General features: G+C 45.5%; 1 protein-coding gene and 1 non-coding gene across 2 annotated transcripts in view; one reads left to right on the forward strand and one right to left on the reverse strand.

Moving 5' to 3' along the window:
- The window catches only part of Mtor (mechanistic target of rapamycin kinase), a 117,197-nt gene extending 100,733 nt beyond the window's left edge, over positions 1-16,464 (forward strand). Inside the window, exons 45-58 of the mRNA XM_015501391.2 lie at positions 61-195; positions 623-797; positions 2,168-2,303; positions 3,121-3,268; positions 4,310-4,432; positions 6,057-6,139; positions 7,623-7,695; positions 8,184-8,258; positions 8,570-8,705; positions 9,540-9,605; positions 11,399-11,479; positions 11,750-11,830; positions 14,831-14,936; positions 15,595-16,464. Of these exons, the coding sequence (XP_015356877.1) occupies positions 61-195; positions 623-797; positions 2,168-2,303; positions 3,121-3,268; positions 4,310-4,432; positions 6,057-6,139; positions 7,623-7,695; positions 8,184-8,258; positions 8,570-8,705; positions 9,540-9,605; positions 11,399-11,479; positions 11,750-11,830; positions 14,831-14,936; positions 15,595-15,610 (1,434 nt within the window). The 3' untranslated portion in view covers positions 15,611-16,464. The remainder of the gene's footprint in view (positions 1-60; positions 196-622; positions 798-2,167; positions 2,304-3,120; positions 3,269-4,309; positions 4,433-6,056; positions 6,140-7,622; positions 7,696-8,183; positions 8,259-8,569; positions 8,706-9,539; positions 9,606-11,398; positions 11,480-11,749; positions 11,831-14,830; positions 14,937-15,594) is intronic.
- On the reverse strand, positions 4,875-4,977 carry LOC125610816. Its single transcript, XR_007340873.1, has one exon. It is a non-coding gene; the product is annotated as a small nucleolar RNA U13 (small nucleolar RNA).
- Positions 16,465-18,495: the final 2,031 nt, after the last annotated feature.

Raw genomic sequence — 18,495 nt, forward strand, 5'->3', positions numbered from 1 at the left:
TAGCTCCTATTTTGGTGGCCACTTTGACCACTTGCACATCTGCCCTGCTTTCTTTCTCAGGCATATGGCCGAGATTTAATGGAGGCCCAAGAATGGTGCAGGAAGTACATGAAGTCAGGGAACGTCAAGGACCTCACCCAAGCCTGGGACCTCTACTACCATGTGTTCAGACGGATCTCAAAGCAGCTACCCCAGGTAGGTTCCTCGGGTGGTCCTTTCTGTCTTATTATCTGTGAACTTCCTGATACTCATCCTAAGCATCTGGTTTCACGATTTTTTGTTTTTTGATTTTTGTTTTTTGTTTTGGTACCAGGATTTTGTTTTGAACTCAGGGTGAGCCACATCCCCAGCACTATTTTGTATTTTATTTGGAGACAGAGTGTCACTGAGTTGCTTAGCACCTCGCCCATTGCTGAGGCTGGCTTTGAACTTGCAATCCTCCTGTCTCAGCCTCCGGATCCTCTAGGACTACAGGCGTGTGCCTCCGCGCCCAGCCTGCTTTCACTTTTACCTGTAGAAAACTAATTGCTTCTGGCAGTCTGTTGAAAAAGACCTAAATTATATCTAAATTCCTCCCTGGAGTTTAATTTTCTAACTAAATTTTTTTGGTAATTATTCACAGCTTACATCCTTAGAGCTGCAGTATGTTTCCCCAAAACTTCTGATGTGCCGAGACCTTGAATTGGCTGTGCCAGGAACATATGACCCCAACCAGCCAATCATTCGCATTCAGTCCATAGCCCCATCTTTGCAAGTTATCACATCCAAGCAGAGGCCCCGGAAGCTGACTCTCATGGGTAAGGATCACTGCACTTCTACCTCCCTGAATGAGTCCCTGCCCCCTGTTCTGAAATTATGGCCTGCCATTCCAGCTGTTAATCTTTCATGTGCTACAACTCTCCCCACCTCTTGGGACAAGAATGGAGGACAGTGGCCCTCCCCTTCCAGGACCTCTTCATGGCTCCGAGTGTACTCAGAGCTGTACCTGTTGAAGTAAAGCCAGATCTCGTGTGTGGAGCCCTGGTGGTGGTGGGCAGGTGTTGAAATGAGCCAGCAGAGGCAGCTGATGCAGTCTTGAGGTTCCATGCCACTGAAGAAAGAGCATCTGGGTTCTTGAATGTTCTCCCTTTGTGGGAAATAATTGTGTAAAGCAAACAAACTAGAATAGCAATGAATCCTCATGGGAGGTACATTCAACACATGGCATCTAGAATTTGGCTTAGGGGTAGTGATACCTACCTGGAATGGTTGAGGGAGACTTGTGTATTGGGGTGGCTTCTTGAGGTCTCTCCCTTTTAATGACGCTCATTTCTCAAGTGTAATGGTTTTCACCAACACTGATCAATCATGGTACACAGGTAGTGGTCTCTCCAGGAGCTGGTATCTTCCAATAAAAAACATGATCACAGGGCTGGGGTTGTGGCTCAGTGGTAGAGCACTTCCCTTGCATGTTCGGTCCTCAGCACCATGTAAAAATAAATAAAAGTTTTGTATCCATCTATAACTGAAAAAAAAAATATTTTAAAAAACAAACAACAACAAAAGAAAACATGGGTCAGTCATGTTCTCAGCGTATTGGATTTAAAAAGTTTAGTGAAGAAACTGCTTCTGAGAGAAGTGAGCAAATAAGCTGTTCCTCGTCCTTCCCACCACCCCTCCAGACCTGAAAAGGCAAGGAGCCCAACAAGAACTATTGCCTTGGAAGAGAAGCCAGCTAGCAGAAGCTGTAGCTCAGGTGGAGGGGCATGGCTGCTTCTAGAACTGTGACCAAGGCAGGGTGTGGGGGCAAATACCCTGATCTCCACCTCTTCCTATCCTTTCCTGCCAGTGCCTCATTGGCCACACCAGCTAGAACTCCAAGGGATGTGGGCCATAGGAGTTGGGCTTTTCAGATCAGAGTGGGTCAGGGAGAGGGAAAATGTATAATCTCTGCATGACGGTTCCTGATCCTTGGTAACAGTCTTTTTTAAAATTTAAACAACTTTGGTCATTGGGAGACATCAAAAGCAGAGCTATTTCCTCAGTTGTAGAGTGTTCTTTCCATTTGTAGGGGATTGCGATTAGGGAGAGTGTGTGTAGTCTATGGGATCTTTGGGATACTCTGCTGGTCTCAGCTACGGGTGTGAGAACCTGTGTTCTGCACTAACAGTTGCCGCCATCCCTACAGGCAGCAACGGCCATGAGTTTGTGTTCCTCCTGAAGGGCCACGAAGACCTGCGGCAGGACGAGCGGGTGATGCAGCTCTTCGGCCTGGTTAATACCCTCTTGGCCAATGACCCGACATCTCTTCGGAAAAACCTCAGGTATTCAGAGTGCTGTGGAAATGGCAAAATTTTGAGAAGTCTTCTTGCCCTCCTACGACTGTGCGTAGAACCATGCTCCTTTATCAAATAAGTTATAACTTGGCAGGAGGTTATCAGTAACCCGGCTGCCAAACACAAGAAGAAAGGGTCTCCACATGGGATATGCCTTTAACAAGCTCCAAAAAATTCAGAAGGGAGTGATTTGAGATGAGATGAAGATTATACAGACTGTTAATCAAGATTATACAGTATGTTATAATCAAGATTATACAGACTGTTAATCAAGATTATACAGTATGTTACTCCTTGTGGAGCGTAAGCTCAGCCAGAGCCTTCCTATCCTTGGCCCTGTTGCTTTTCTTTCTCCTGATCTCAGATAATAGTCACATGATGCTTCCAGAGCCACCGGTCTGTTGGGCAGGATGAGAAGGCCAGAGTGGCTTTCATGTTACGAGCACCCTATTTCTGTGATGTTGTATTCTTCACCAAGTATTGCTCACTCCCCCTCTCACAAAAACCATGTGCAGGGCTCATTAAAGACAGTCTGCAGTGGAGAGCGGTGGCACACACCTGTAATCCCTGTGGTTTGGGAGGCTGAGGCAGGAGGATGATAAGTTCAAAGTAAGCCTCAGCATTTAGTGAGGCCCTAAGCAACTTAGTGAGATCCTAATAAAAAATTTTGAAGACCAGGGATATATGGCTTAGTGGTTAAGCACCTGGGTACCAGGTACACCCTATACCAAATCTTTGTGTGCTCTGAGTGGATCATAAATATGCTCTTCTTGTACAAAATGACCCTGTTCTTTTGTGGCACCAGCATCCAGAGATATGCCGTCATCCCTCTGTCCACCAACTCAGGCCTCATTGGCTGGGTCCCCCACTGTGACACGCTACATGCCCTCATCCGGGACTACAGGGAGAAGAAGAAGATCCTCCTCAACATTGAGCATCGCATCATGTTGCGGGTATGAGGAGGCTTGCTGCCCAGTGTCCTCAGGGTCCTGGAGGCAGGACTCACACATCAGGGATACACACAGGGCTGCTTTTCTAGTTCTTTGTGTGTCCATCAGTGAAGTCTATTTGGGGGAATTTGCTATTGAAGGTTTAATGAGGTGAATCCTAAAGCAGAAAACATTCTCTATGAAATCAAAGTGGGATTGCGGATGAAACTCATGGTAGAGTGCTTGCCTGGCATATGGTTCCAGCAATGCAAAATATAAAGTAGAATAAAGTTGCATAAGATTTCAGCATGGGGCTGGGGATGTGGCTCAAGCGGTAGCGCGCTGTCCTGGCATGCGTGCGGCCCAGGTTCGATCCTCAGCACCACATACAAACAAAGATGTTGTGTCCGCCGAAAACTAAAAAATAAATATTAAAAAAAAAAAAAAGATTTCAGCGTGGCTCATGAGGCCTAACAGGTTCAGCCTGAGGTTCTTTTAAAAACAAGAAGTCAGGCATGATGACACACACCTATAATTCCGTGACTCTGGAGGCTGAGGATCACAAGTTCAAAGCCAGCCTTAGCAATTTGGTGAGGCCTTGAGCAATTAGCAAGATCCTATCTCAAAAAGAAATTAAAAACAGCTGAGGATGTGGCTCAGTGATTAAGTGCCCCCTGGGTTTAATCCCTAGTACCCTAAATAAATAAATAAATAAATTTTAGAAAGAAATTAAAGTCTTCTAAAGCCTGGAAATTATGTTTTCATTGTCCTGTATGGGACAGCATCTATTTATCTAACATATACCAAGCTCTGGAAGGCCTGGTGAGTAGTCATCTAAGAACTAGGAAGAATTGTTATGCAGACCTTAAAACCTCCTCCCCTCATCCACTGCACTAGGCTTGGACTGAGGTGAGTCCAGGTGTCCCCACCCATGCCCTGGGAGCCAGTGTGGCCACTGTGCTGCACTTCCCATCTCCCCTTGACTAGCAGCAAAGTTAGAACCAGGTCTGCCTAGCCCAGCCCTGTGCCTCCGGCTGCTCTAAGTGAACATGTGTCCTGATGCAGATGGCTCCAGACTACGACCACCTGACTCTGATGCAGAAGGTGGAAGTGTTTGAGCACGCTGTCAACAACACAGCAGGGGACGACCTGGCCAAGCTGCTATGGCTGAAGAGCCCCAGCTCGGAGGTAGGGCCACTCAGCTGCCTCTGACCCACTCCTAAAAGGTCGGATTAGCTACTCTTTGCTACTATTAACTGTGGATTATGTACACCCTTTTATAGCAAAAATCACATGCTATTTAGATTGAATAGTTTGCTGCTTTCTCCTATTGATTATGATAGTATTTAAGCTTTTTCTCTATATTTAGGATAGTTGGTCTTTTTCATATATGTTGTAAATTTCCTGTTTATTTGATTTTCTAATTTGATTAGTGTTTTGGGGATTGGGGTTTTTCTTTTTCACACATTATTTTAAAAGTTAGATATATCCGAGTTTGAAGTTTCTGCCTTTGGCTTTACATTTAGAAAGGCTCTCTCCACCTCAAGCTGATGTCTCTTTTTACCTATATTTTCTTATAAGATTTGCTTTTACAATTAAATTCTAACCCAGTTTGGTATTTCTTTTTTCACATCAGATGGGTAATGTGCCAACAACATAACAAAGTTCAGAGGGAGGCATATCTCACACAATAGCAAGAACACCCAATCATCACACTTATGAGCTGGAAGGATCTAGAATGTATTTTTAAACTAAGGTGGGCTGGACTTGATGGTGCACACCTGTAATCTCAGTAACTCAGGAGGCTAAAGCAGAAGGATCACAAGTTTGAGGCCAGCCTTGACAATTTACTGTCTCAAAAAAAAAAAAAGAGGCTCGGGCTGTAGCTCAGTGGTAAAGCACCACTAGGTTCAATCCCCAATACCAAAAAAATAACAATAATAAAAATAAATCAATAAAACTACAGTATAACTTGTTTTTTAAAAGATGATTAGCTGCCACCACACTATTTACCAAATAACCCATCCTTCCCCACTATTTGAAAAATTCCATCTTCATTATACACTAAATTCCTCCATGCCCAGGGATATCTTTCTATGGCTTCTGCTTCATTATTCCCTCTGCCTGTTCCTCCATAAGTACCATACCATTAATATAAGTCTCTTCGCATTAGCTATTTTCACATATTTTTTCTTCCAGATAAATGTTGGGATCATTTTGTCAAGGTTGAAATGCCACTGAATTTTTTTTTTTTTTTAAACCAGGGATTGAGCCCAGGGGCCCTTGCCACTGAGCCACATCCCCAGGCCTTTTTTATATTTTATTTTGAGAAGACAGGGTCTCTCCAAATTGCTCAGGACCTCACTAAGTTGCTGAGGCTGGCTTTGAACTTGCGATTTTCCTGCCTCAGCCTCCTGAGACACTGGGATTACAGGCATGTGCCACCGTGCCTCTCAGTGCCACTGAAATTATATTGGAATTATATTAGATGTTTCAAATGATAATTGGGAAGGCTATTGCATCTCTGCAATCTTAAATGAATCCTGAAGTGGGTCTTTTCATAAAGTCTTCACTTAAGTCTTTATGTTCCTAAGAAGAAAAGTTTACTTGTTCATTGAAACCTAACATGTTTCCAATTAAGTTTATTCTGAGACATAGTTGTTTATTATACTCGTGAATGGGATCTTTATTCCATCCTATGTTCCCACTGATTATTAATGGAATAAAAGAACAGAAGGGATTGGGGTCTGGCTGTGTTGGAACGAGCTTAAAGTTTCCAGCGCTTGGGTTCACTAATGCTCCTGTTTTGTAGGTGTGGTTTGACCGAAGAACCAATTACACTCGCTCTTTAGCAGTCATGTCAATGGTTGGATATATTTTGGGCCTAGGAGATAGGTGAGTGAATTTATTTCTTTTAGTCTCCTTTTGTTTTAGTAGTTTTCTTTTTATTTGTTTTCCGGTGAGATTTATGACTTTTTGGCAAATAACTATTTGTGTTTTTACTTTAGACATCTTTGGGGTTTTTTGTTTTTGTTTCTGCTTTTGCAGTATTAGGGAATAAACCCCAGGGGCTCACACATGCTAGGCAAGTGCTCTACCACTGAGCTATATCTCCAGCCCTTTTAATTTTTTATTTGAGAGAGGATCTCTCTAAGTTGATGAGACTGGCTAGAACTTACAATGCTTCTACCTCAGCCTTCCAAGTAGATGGAAGTACAGGCATGCACCCCTGTGCCCAGCTACTTAGACCTCTTTTACAGCATCAACCTTAGCCTTCATCTGTTTATTCTAATAGGATAACACTTCAACTAGAGAGAAGCAAAACTGTAGCTCAAGAGTACTACTTTCTCCATAGGTTGGTTTAGTGTGCTAAATAAGCTACAATAAATAAGATTGATTACATTGACTTAGTAAATATTAAATAATTAATATGATGCTAAGATAGTTGATTCTGTTTCTGCAATTGAAACCAACCAAAATAGATCCTTATGATATTTTTGCATAATAAATTTCATCCAAACTTACTGACTAAAAAAATAATTCAGGGCCGGGTTGGGTGGCATACACCTGTAATCCCAGCAGCTCAGGAGGCTGAGACAGGAAGATCATGAGTTCAAAGTCAGCCTCAGCAATGGCAAGGCGCCAAGCAACTCAGCGAGACCCTGTCTCTATATAAAATATAAAAAGGGCTGGGGATGTGGCTCAGTGGTCAAGTGCCCTGAGTTCAATCCCTGGTAACAAAAAAAAGAGAGAGAGAGAGACTGAGGTGGGATATCACTTGAGACCAGAAGTTAGAGACTAGTCCAGGCAACATTGCAAGACCCTGTCTCAAAAGAATACAATAAATGACAACAACAACCAAAAAAAACTAGCAGAACACCTATTGACAAAAGCCAGATGATCTTCCCCGGATTGGCTCAGGGGCTCATGGAGACAGATCCTGTGATAGCTACACGATAGTAATGAAAGAGCCTTACCACTGAGGGGCTTTCACTGCCGTAAACTATTTGTCAGGTGACCCAAGACCCTGGAGAAGCAGATTCTCTTGATGACTCCTACAGGTAAATCTTCACTGTGGCTCCAGAGCGGGAACAGGCACTTTTTCTGTAAAGAGCAAATGATAGATATCTTGGGCTTTGTGGGCCATGTGGCCTCTGTCACAGTGCCAGCTCTGCCACTGTAGCATAAAACCAACTAGAATCAGTACAGAAATGAAGAAGGCCATTTTTCAATAAAACATGGCTTATAAAGTCAGTGGGAGCCAGACTTACCTCAGAGCTATTGTCTGCCAGTCCCTGGCCTGGAGTTTTACATCCTCACTAATTCATTTGTCAATGCTGCTTGTTGACCCTTCCCGTCTCTTCCTTCTGCTTCTCAGACACCCATCTAACTTGATGCTGGACCGGCTGAGTGGAAAGATCCTGCACATTGACTTTGGGGACTGCTTTGAGGTAAACGAGTTTCTGAAACCATGTCAGACAGACCTCACTCTGCTCTGACAGTTCAGGCAAACATAAGCCCAAAACATCCCTCCTCTCCCCCGTCCCTCCTGCCGACAAGATCAAGTCAGTTGCAGCCTTGAAATCCATGGCTGAGGTCAGACTATAAGCCCTGTGGGCAGGGGCCACTCTCCACACACCCTTCGCTAAGTGAAGGAATCTGCCACCCTGCATGCTGCCTGCTGGTCAAGCACTTGGGCAATATACCCTTGTCCTTTTCTTTTTCTTTTTTTTTTTTTTTCCTTCTCCATCTTTTGGGGTTTCTAGCCTCATTCAGATCCCCATAATCAGTCCCTTCACTAAACTCAAGCTGCTTCATTTCTGTGTTGTCATGTCAATCAGTGCAGATGAGACAAAGGAAAGCTACCTGCCTTCACCTTACTTTAGTTAAAGAAAACTGTCTAAATAAGGATTTGTTTTTACCTTTGATTATCCCATAGGTTGCTATGACCAGAGAAAAATTTCCAGAGAAGATTCCATTTAGACTAACAAGAATGTTGACCAACGCTATGGAGGTGAGTGAATATTGGGAACATACTGTACTGAAATGGGACCAACACAGTTTACACCTTCTCTAAAGACAGACTTGCTCATTAGAGCTCATCAGTTCCCCAGCATGGCCACGTGACTTCTGTAGCAGGTTCCTGTTGATTCTCACGTATTAGGAGTGATCTTTGAAAGTCTCATCACTTCACATCAGACCTGGTGTCATACGTATCACAGTCCTGCCATGCTTCCTTCCTAGGTGATGGTGACAGATACTCTATCACTGTTGGTCATGAGGCACCAATGACTCCTGAGGTGCAATGCTCTGTCCCTTCTCCAGGTTACAGGTCTAGATGGCAACTACAGAATCACATGCCACACGGTGATGGAAGTGCTTCGGGAGCACAAGGACAGTGTCATGGCTGTACTGGAGGCCTTTGTCTATGATCCCTTGCTGAACTGGAGGCTGATGGACAGTAAGTATGTTCAAGTGTGGGAGGCTGGGGTTTGCATCCCTCCAAATTAGAGTACCTGCCACATTACATTCCACTGACCTGTTCCTTTGAGCCTGGAGCCTGAGCTGTATTACCAACTATTGCTTTCTCTTCTCCTAGAGCACTCAGGTAGCTAGAAAAGAATTTCAAGTATTTTTAATAGCTAAACTAGAAAACTCCAATATTAATTGAAATAATGGGCTGGGTGTGGTGGCACACACCTGTAATCCCAGCGGCTCAGGAGGCAGAGGCAGGAGGATGGTGAGTTCAAAGCCAGCCTCAGCAATTTAGCAAAGTGCTAAGCAACTCAGAGAGACCCTGTCTCTAAATAAAATACAAAATAGGGCTAGGAATGTGGCTCTGTGGTCGAGTGCTCCTGAGTTCATTCTCTGCACAAAAAAAAAAAAAAGACTTTTTTAGGATAAACTTAGGTACCTAGTGATTTGGATAAGCTGGAATTTTAATAAAAATGTGAACAGTTGTAACTTGAGACTGCAGTATCTATCGTCTAGCCTGTTTCTGCCTCCTTTGAGGATGTTTCACCAATATGAGGCTTCTAATCCACTGTGATTAAATCAGACTTTGACCTTACAGTTTCCACATGATGCTGTAAATCCAACTCTACAGTATAGAGTGTCCTCCCGGATGTCCTATTCCATGCTCACAACCCTTTTTACTACTGAGTAATATTTCTTTGTTCTCTCTTCAGAATTGTACCTTTTGGGAAAATCTCATTTTTGAAATTGTAAACAAGTATATCAACCAAGTTTCTTCAAAGTGAAAGTCTGAGGCACTTTTAATTCTTTCTTTCCCTAGCAAATACCAAAGGCAACAAGCGGTCCCGAACGCGGACAGATTCCTACTCTGCAGGTCAGTCAGTAGGTGAGTGCACCCAAGGAGCTGAGCATCTGAATGGGGAGACATTCCTTCTGCTGGAAGGCAAGATTCAAAGTGGTTCTGGCTGCTTAATATTAAGGATGTCAGCATGCTTTTCTCAAGTTCTTGACAGTGATAGCGCAGGCAGAGATGCTACACTGCTAACATCACCCAGCAGGCATTGTTGAACTTCAGAAACATGGTCTAAAAATATTTACCAAGCACCAAGCAGTAACTTGTTTTTTATTTACTATCTAGCAGGATGGAGTAGGTACCTCAAGCTCCAAGATTTTTATCATCTGATTTTAATCTGTCTATAAAAACAGTTAAAAGTATGTCTGAATATCAGCCAGTGTTGAGCAAGCCCTTTAGCAGTGTCAGGTGGGGATTTTCGCTCCTCACATGTTTTGCTTTGTTTTGTTTTGCTCCGCTGGGGATGGAACCTAGGGCCTCAAGTGCTCCACCACCAAGCTATGCCTTCCGCCCCTGAAGCATTATTAATAGTTCTAAAAGGGAGGTGGAAACAGCAGAAATCTGCTTATATCTCTGAAAGGAGCCCTGAAATCATGGGAAACACTGTTTCCGTGTGTGTCCTTCACAGGGGGTAGTCCAGGAAGACATGTGGCCCTCCAAGAGCCAGAGTACCTTTTGTATATTAAAAACATAGAAGTGTTTGAGTCAGGTGTTTAGCTCTGTTAGCTTTTTTTTTTTTCTTTTTTTTCTTTCTCTCTCTTCTCCTACCCTTTTTCTTTGACATCTAACAACATCCTACGAAGTTCACACTTTGAAATACACTGTTGGGTACAAAAATATTCTCTACAAATACCTTATGGGACATTTGCAACTAGTTACTTAACTAAACCAAATAAGTTAGGGAAGGTAATATACAAACAAAGGCTGTCCTGCAGATGTGCAGAATCACATTATTGAACTGACCATAATATACTTGACATTATAAGAGAATGGGGCTGGGTAGAGCGCTTGCCTAGCACGCACGAGGACCAGCATTCAGTCCCCAGTACTGGGGATAAAAAAAGAGAGAGGGGGAGAGACTGACACACTCTGTTCAGTCCTCAAGCACCCGTATATACTACGGTTTGAACGAGAAGTGGCGTGGGGCTAGGCACAGTGGCACACACACACTGTGGTCCCAACGACTCAGAAGGCCAAAGCAGGAGGATTGCAAGTTCCATGCCAGTCTCAGCAATTTAACGAGACCTTGTCTCAAAATAAAAAGCACCAGGGATATAGCTTGGCAGAGCACTCTTGGATTCAATCTGAGTTCTAGCAGTTAAGGGGCACTTGGGCAAAAGGCATTAACAACCACCTATCTAGAAAAAGGACAATTCACCCTGACTGAATGGAAAGACTCTTGACAGATAAGAAGGAACAGGGTTTTGCTGATTTACAGTGTCACATGTGAACAAGTGTGGATTATACCCTGGACACTGTGACAGGATTTGTGAGGATCCCCAACCAGGCCTGCCCCTACGGTGCTGGGGCTGGAACCCAGGGCCTGGTACACATTCAGCAAGTGCTCTACCACTAGCTACTTCTACAGCCCCGTGACAAGATTATGGATACTCAGATTGCCCAGCTTCCTATTACCTGCAGCCTTTGGTGTCCCTTGTGCAGATTTCAAAAGGTTTTAATACATGAAGAGTAGCATAAAGCTCTGTCCTCCACCTGAGACAGGAGAGGCACATAGTAAAGGATGGTGGAGCATAGGGCCATAGGCACTGCACTAACAATGGCTTCGTGGTTTTTGAATGTTTTGCTAATTGATTTCTTCCCCCTAGAAATTTTGGACGGTGTGGAACTTGGAGAACCAGCTCATAAGAAAACAGGGACCACGGTGCCAGAATCTATTCATTCTTTCAGTAAGTTTAACCTCTGGGGGTTTGTACCAACAACTAGCTCATTAAGAAAATAGCAGCTGTGTTGAACCACGAGTGGGTCAGCAAGACACAGTAACAAAACGGCCTTTGAGAGGAAAGGTTCCATGATCTCATTACATTCTGAGGACAGAGGTGGGTACAGAGGAAGGATTGCTCAATGCTCAAAAGCTGAATGTTTACAAAAAGCAGGAGCATTTTTTTATCTATTCTGATGACAGTTCTTACTGTTAATTCCTACTTTTTATATTCTAGTTGGAGACGGTTTGGTGAAGCCAGAAGCCCTAAACAAGAAAGCTATTCAGATTATTAACCGGGTTCGCGATAAGCTCACTGGTGAGTGTGTGTATTCACTTAAACTCCAGTGGGTAGGCAGCCCTGCTCTGGGGTCCTCACGCCTGTTTCGACCCTGTGTGGCTCACAGACTACCTCTGTGGCCAACACTGGAGCACGCCCTATGAGTCTTCTTGCTAATGATTGATACCACCATCACATAACTCTGCCTCGTTTAACTCAGGATGTAGGAAGTTCTGTGTGCTCTAAACTCAGCCAAATTTAGGGAGATGTCTTCTGTCACTATGGCGTGATGTTAGAGCACTTGAACTGACCGCCTAGATTCTGGCAGCCATTACAGAGGGGAGAGAATAGAATGGAGAGATGGTGCTTTTGAAAAGGAGTTTCTCACACTGATCATCTTCTGTTGGGAGGGTATGACATGGAGGGTAACAAACCAGGAAGCAAAACTCCAGCTCCACTGCCTGTGCCTGAGCCTGTTTCCTCCTATAGAAGATGCTGAGAGGCCCCCTCAGAGGGAGCTGAGAGTCAGACGAGACACAGGATGCTGGGCACTGAGCATTGGAGTCTCCCACCTTAATTTTTATAGTCAGGGCATTTTTATCCAGCACGTACCTGATGCTGAAAGGGCCAAGGTGGTGGAAACAGGTTCTTCACCTCCAGAGAGCTTAGAGTCCAGAAAAGAACAGTATTACTAAATAGAAAAGACTTGGGGCTGTGGTGCCCACAGTAGGAGAACTTAATCAAGTTCAGAAGTACAGGGAAAGCGCTGGGGCTGTAGCTCAGTGGTAGAGCACTTGCCTAGCACACATGAGGCACTGGGTTTGATCCTCAGGACCACATAAAAATAATGTGTCCATCTACAGCTAAAAAATATTTTAAAAGAAAAAAAGTGCAGGAAAAGCTTCCCTAAGGAAACAACCCATGAGCGATACTCTGAAAAAGGAGCGAATTCAGAGGACACTGTTGCAGGCACAGGAAACAGCTCGTGCAAGGGGGCGATGGCGAGAAATATGGTCCAAGGGCAGGCCAGAAACGCAGGGTAGGAGGAGCACAGAGCACACCAGGCAGAGCTCGGGCCTCTGTTTCCACCCTAGAGCAGTGGGAAACACCGGCGGGTTTGGCATGGAGTGGGCAGGCCCAGCATGTGTGGCGAGTACTGCCTGCTGTGGCCCGCGGACAGGGCCAGAGGGAGGGTGTTCAGGCGCACCAGGGAAGAGGCTGCCTCAGGGTCCAGGTAGAGGCAGCACTGATTAGACTCAGGTGGTGGGAGTGGAGCCGGGTGCTAGAGATCTCGAGGAGGTTTTCAAGTCAAAAGGATGTAGCTTAATGGAAGAGTGTGTGCCCAGCATGCCTGAGGCCCTGGGTTCCATCCCCAGCGCTGTCCCTTGGGGCATGAGGGACAACGGGAATCAAGCCAGGTCCAAGTCACTGGTGACCAGCTGAGACCTGTGATGAGTGACAGCCAGACTGAAGCAGCTGAGGAGATGAGAGAGCGAAGGAAGAAGAAGGGAGCGAGGGGTTAAATGCTCTTAAGTAGTTTATGCAGAAAAGTGAGGATTAAAGGGCAGCCAGAGCCATGATGGGGGCAGAGCTGCACCCCTGGCCCCAGCTGTTTTCCTTCAGTGAGAGAGGAGCACGCTTACAGAACAGTGGAAAGGGGGCAGTTAGGTGGAGTTGAACTAGCAGGGCGGTTGCTGCCTACAACCCAGAGATGTGGGAAGCTGAGGCAGGAAAGTCACAAGTTCAAGGGCAGACTGGGCAACTTAGATCCTGTCTCAAAATAAAATCTAAAATTGGCTGGGGATGTACCTCAGTGGTAGAGCACATGCTCTCATGCGCGAGGTCCTGGGTTTGATCTTCAGTCCTACAAAAAGAAAGCAAGAAATACAAGAAAGAGAACAGATAGTCCTGCCAGGCTCCTGAGAAAGCATTAGCCTGAATGAGGTGGCGGAGCAGCAGTGTCAGTGTCACTAAACACTCAAGGTCACTCCAGGTGAACTGGGCTGCATGAAATAATCACACAGAGACAGAGAAATACCTTTTTCTTTGGGTCCTGTGATGGCTCCTCTGACCTTAGGGGTCAGTGGAAAGAGAGAGAGGAGCATGTGCTGACCCCTTTTTTGGGGAAGAAGACATTCAAATGAGGCAAGGGGTTAGGTTTCAGGGGGTTGAGTCTAGCTTGATGATGTCTGCTGTCAGCAGGTTGACTGACATCTAGGAAGCCATGCCCATCTCATGAGCTGCGAAAGACCAGAGCAAGGCCTGCCCAAACAGAGGGCAACGTCGGTTCAGTCCACTTTGTGCGCTCAATGCTCATAGTTCACACACAGCCCATGGCTGGCTTGCCCCATCTCCACATTCTCACTGCTCAAGGCATAGGAGTGCTCCTCCCAGGCAGTTGGGGGAGCAGCTTATGTGAGCTGAAGCCAGCTGCACAGCTCCGCAGACATGACCTCACACATCAGCAGGGTCTGGAGCTGCTCGTGATGGTTAATTACCTTAAAAGTGGAAGGTGAGGGCATCTGCTGAGGGTGAGAAACAGGAGGAGGGGTTCAGGTGTCAGCGGGGAGAAAGAACTTGAGGTGGCCCTTATGGAAGTGGAAAGGCATGTCACCAAAGAAGTGCCCTAGGCCAGCCATACTGCACAGAGCGCTTGTTTGAAGCTGAGATTATGAATCTGCGATGGAGGTTGCTGTTCAAAACTGGAGGCTTGTGGATTTCAAACAGAACAGGCTTTTTGGTGTGCTTGTTCAACCCAAAAAAGGATTTTGGGATAGATCCCTAGGCCAGATCCTTGCCACTCCTGAACTTAGCTGACTTCAAGACTTTGTCTTCCCTGAACCCAGCCTATACTGACACAAGACAGTGTGCCCTCAGGTCAGCTGGAGATGGGTTTTTAAAAGCAGTCATGATGTATCCTTCAAACTCACGTGTGAGGTTTGACTGACAGAGGCTGCTTAGACTCTTGAACAAAACAGCAGACAAGGGACCTGTCAGTGCCAGGTGCTGATGGCTGTGTTGCTCTTTCTCCTGTGCCAGGTCGGGACTTTTCCCATGATGATACCTTGGACGTTCCAACGCAAGTTGAGCTGCTCATCAAACAAGCAACATCCCATGAAAACCTCTGCCAGTGCTACATTGGCTGGTAAGTGGGCATCTCAAGGATGCATTGTTAAAATCAGCAGTGAGGACCCCAACTGTGGCCCCAAGCCTTGGGAGCAAAAGCAGGTTCAGTGGAGTAACCACAGGGCAGTGACAGGTTGATCCTTTAAGAGCTGGTATTCACTGTTTGTGCCCCTTGTTCCATAAGGAAGAAAACTGGGAGTTGCAGATGCACATTTAGAAGGCAGCCACCAAATTAAGTTACAGTTGCACAAAGAGCAGTGGTTTGGAACAGCAAGGCTGCCAGCTGACTTGTTTGTGGGGGCTCTTTTGAATTTTTGCCATCACTTCAGGAAGGGCATAGGAAAGAAGCTAGAGCAATGAGCGGAAGAAGATGAAGACACGTTTATGATCTGCATGTGGCCTGAGGGGCTATCCGGGTTTCCTTTGATTAACTGCCAAGGCACACTTGAAGGCAGAAACTGGAGAGAGGGCAGCAGGGAATGTCCTTGTGGGACCTCAGTGGCATTGGCCTTGACTGTAGAGGAGTGTGTCCCACACGATTAAGCGTGAGAGAGTCCAGGGAATGCTGCAGGGTTGTCAGACCTTGGTCTCTTCATTTTCAAAGCATCAGGGTAGAGATTTGAAAAAGCTCAGGTTACTGAACCATGTGTCTCTGCCTTTGCTGTCTCCCTTCCTAGGTGTCCCTTCTGGTGACGGGAGGCCCACTATGCCCACAGTATCTCCCCTGAGGCTTTCATACTTGGTCCACGCTTCACCAAACTGAAACTATGGTCAAAAAGTTTGTTAATATTTTGAAATGTAAATGAAAAGAACTACTGTATATTCGAAGTTGGTTTGAACCAACTTTCTAGCTGCTGTTAAAGAAGATATTGTCAGAAACACAAGGCTTGATGCGGCTCCCAGGACAGTGAAACACAGTAATACTACACGATCAAGCCATCGACTCTGGGGAACAGAAGATCCATAACTTCAGAAATACGGGTTTCGATTTCACTCACAAGAGAGCTCAAATGTCTGCTGACAGAGGTTGGCCTGGCCGCTCCTCTCAAGGTGGGTCCAGCAACTCGGCACAGTCAAAAAGGCTGGAACAGTAGAGAACACGGATCAGGGTCCTAGACTATGAAGAAGCAGAAGTTCCTCCCTTTACCTCACTGGTCCCTGGACAGCAGTGGCAACATGTGCAGGACGAGCCAGGACAGGTCAGTGTTCTGCCTGACCCAGTGCTGCTGCAGCTCACACTTAACCCAGACCAGAACTGCCAGGAGGGCAGTCTGTGCAGGTGCCTGGTAGTCCCCACACATTGGGGCCCAGGCTGGCCCCGTGTTCAGTGAGATCTGAATGCGCTGTGTTTGAAGCAAGGGTTTAAAACACAAATGCTATCACAGAAATGCTGAACACAGAGGGACAGGCTAGGTTGTGTGCAGAATTATGAGCAAAGTAAATATTTGACTAAATGCACAAAGTATAGGATGTAGCCACGTCTAGACACACCATGTTGTATCTGAATAATTTTTGTGCCAATAAATGACATCAGAATTTTAAAAACATGTACATGAGCAGTTTTTTATTCATAATTATTAGTAAATTCAAAAAGGAAGCAGAGGGTTGGTTGGGGATGTAGCTCAGCATTAGAGCACTTGCCTAGCATGTGGGAAGCCCTGGCTTCATATCCTGGCACCACAAAAGGGGAGGGGGGCACAGTTAGTATGAGAGGAGTACAACGGACACAAGGATGTATGTGACGTGGTCCCCTTCCGTGGGGTATCCTGCAGCAGAACTGAGAATTCTACCCCCGCTAAGTGATAAGAGGAGCCATACACAGAAGCACTAATTCTGCCAGAATACCAGGAAAGCCTCATGGAAAAGTGCATGTTGGGACAGCTCAAGGAGGAGTGGGATTTTGTCAGGTGACGCACCTGGGGACAGCCTTAGCAGGAAAGGAAGCGCAAGATGCTGAGGTGTGTAGAAGCATCATATCTGCACCAAAGGCAAGTGTTACCCTGACCCATATGGAGCTGCGGTGTCTAGCCACATTTGACAGAGAAACAGCACTTTCGCAGGGTCGAACCTCATAGCTCAGTATGTGTGGCTCAGTGATCAGAAGAGAATAAAAGGAACAACAGGAAGATAAGGGGAAAAGACGCCAGAGAGTAGAGTGGGGCCTCCTCACTGTCCCCGCAAGGCCTCTGGACCTGATGCTGCGAGGTTCAAGGCAGGAATGGGCAATAGGTAGCAAACAGACGGAAAGAAAATCAGAAGCCACGTGGGCAGAGGAAGCTCCTGGAGTAACAGGAGGGGACATTAAGTAGAGCTGGTCAGCATCCTACAGATGACACATGCACTTTTGGTCTTTTGGGGGGGTTTTTTGTTTTTTTGTGGTACAGAAGATCAAACCCAGGGCTCATGTATGCTAGGCAAACACTCTATCTCTGAGCTACATACCCAGCCCTACATTCCCTCAAAAGAAAGAACATGCCTAAAGAGAACTTCCAGAGAAAATTTTTAGTTGTTTAAGGGAATTATTTGTTTCTAAATTTCTTTGGTCTACTTCTACTTAATAAAAATACTTTGTCATTTAAAAATTATTCAGAGGGCTGGGGATAAAGCTCAATTTGTAGAGTGCTTGCCTTGCATGCACAAAGCCCTGGGTTTGATCCCCAGCACCAACAAAAACTATTCAGAGAACTAATATACGAGGAAGAAGATAATTAAAGGATAGGAATCATATGTCTTTCCCCAAAAACTGCCAGAAGACCCATCTCCGATTGGTGCTCCATAAAGGTTCATGAGACAACTCTTGCATTAAAAACAAAAGATTAAGGGCTGGGGTTGTGGCTCAACTGTAGAGCACTTGCCTAGTGCATGAGAGGCCCTGGGTTCGATCCTCAGCACCACATTAAAATAAAGGTATTGTGTCCAACTACAACTAAAAAATTAAAAAATAAAAAGATTAAGGGCTGGAGATGTAGCTAGGTGGTAGAGCACACCTAGTGCCTCACACATTCGAGGCAAGCACTTTACCACTGAGCCACAGTCCCAGCCCGTGAAAAAGATTTTAAAAAGTAAATAAATAAAATATTTTAAAATCACAAAATGAATTTGGATCCCACAGTGAAACTAGTAAGTTTGCACACTCACAGCTAGAAAGTCTCGTACCATGTGTGAGGGTTTGGCTATGAGATATCCCAACAGCTCCAGTGTTAAAGCAGGAATGTTTGGAGATGCTTGGACTGTGAAAGCTGTGACCTAATCAGTCCATCCTCGCTTGAAGGGACTGGGTGTTAACTGTAGGTAGATGGGGTGTGGCTGGAGGAGATGGCCACTGGGGGGTCTTGCCTGTGATCTCCCTCCCTACCCCACCCCCAGCAGCTTTCCTCCACTGACCCTTCTCCCATGATGTTCTTCCTCTCCTTGGGCCCAGGGCAGTGGTGTCAGCAGCTGTCTATGGACTGAGACTGAAACTACGAGCCCCTAAGAAACTTTTCCTCTAAGCTGTTGTCAGATGTTTTGGCCACAGCAACACAAAAGATGACTAAAACATCATGTACAACCCATTTCGCTCCCAAAAATATGATCCT

The sequence above is a fragment of the Marmota marmota genome, unplaced genomic scaffold (genome assembly GCF_001458135.2).
Source record: "Marmota marmota marmota unplaced genomic scaffold, marMar, whole genome shotgun sequence".
Lineage (NCBI taxonomy): Eukaryota > Metazoa > Chordata > Mammalia > Rodentia > Sciuridae > Marmota > Marmota marmota.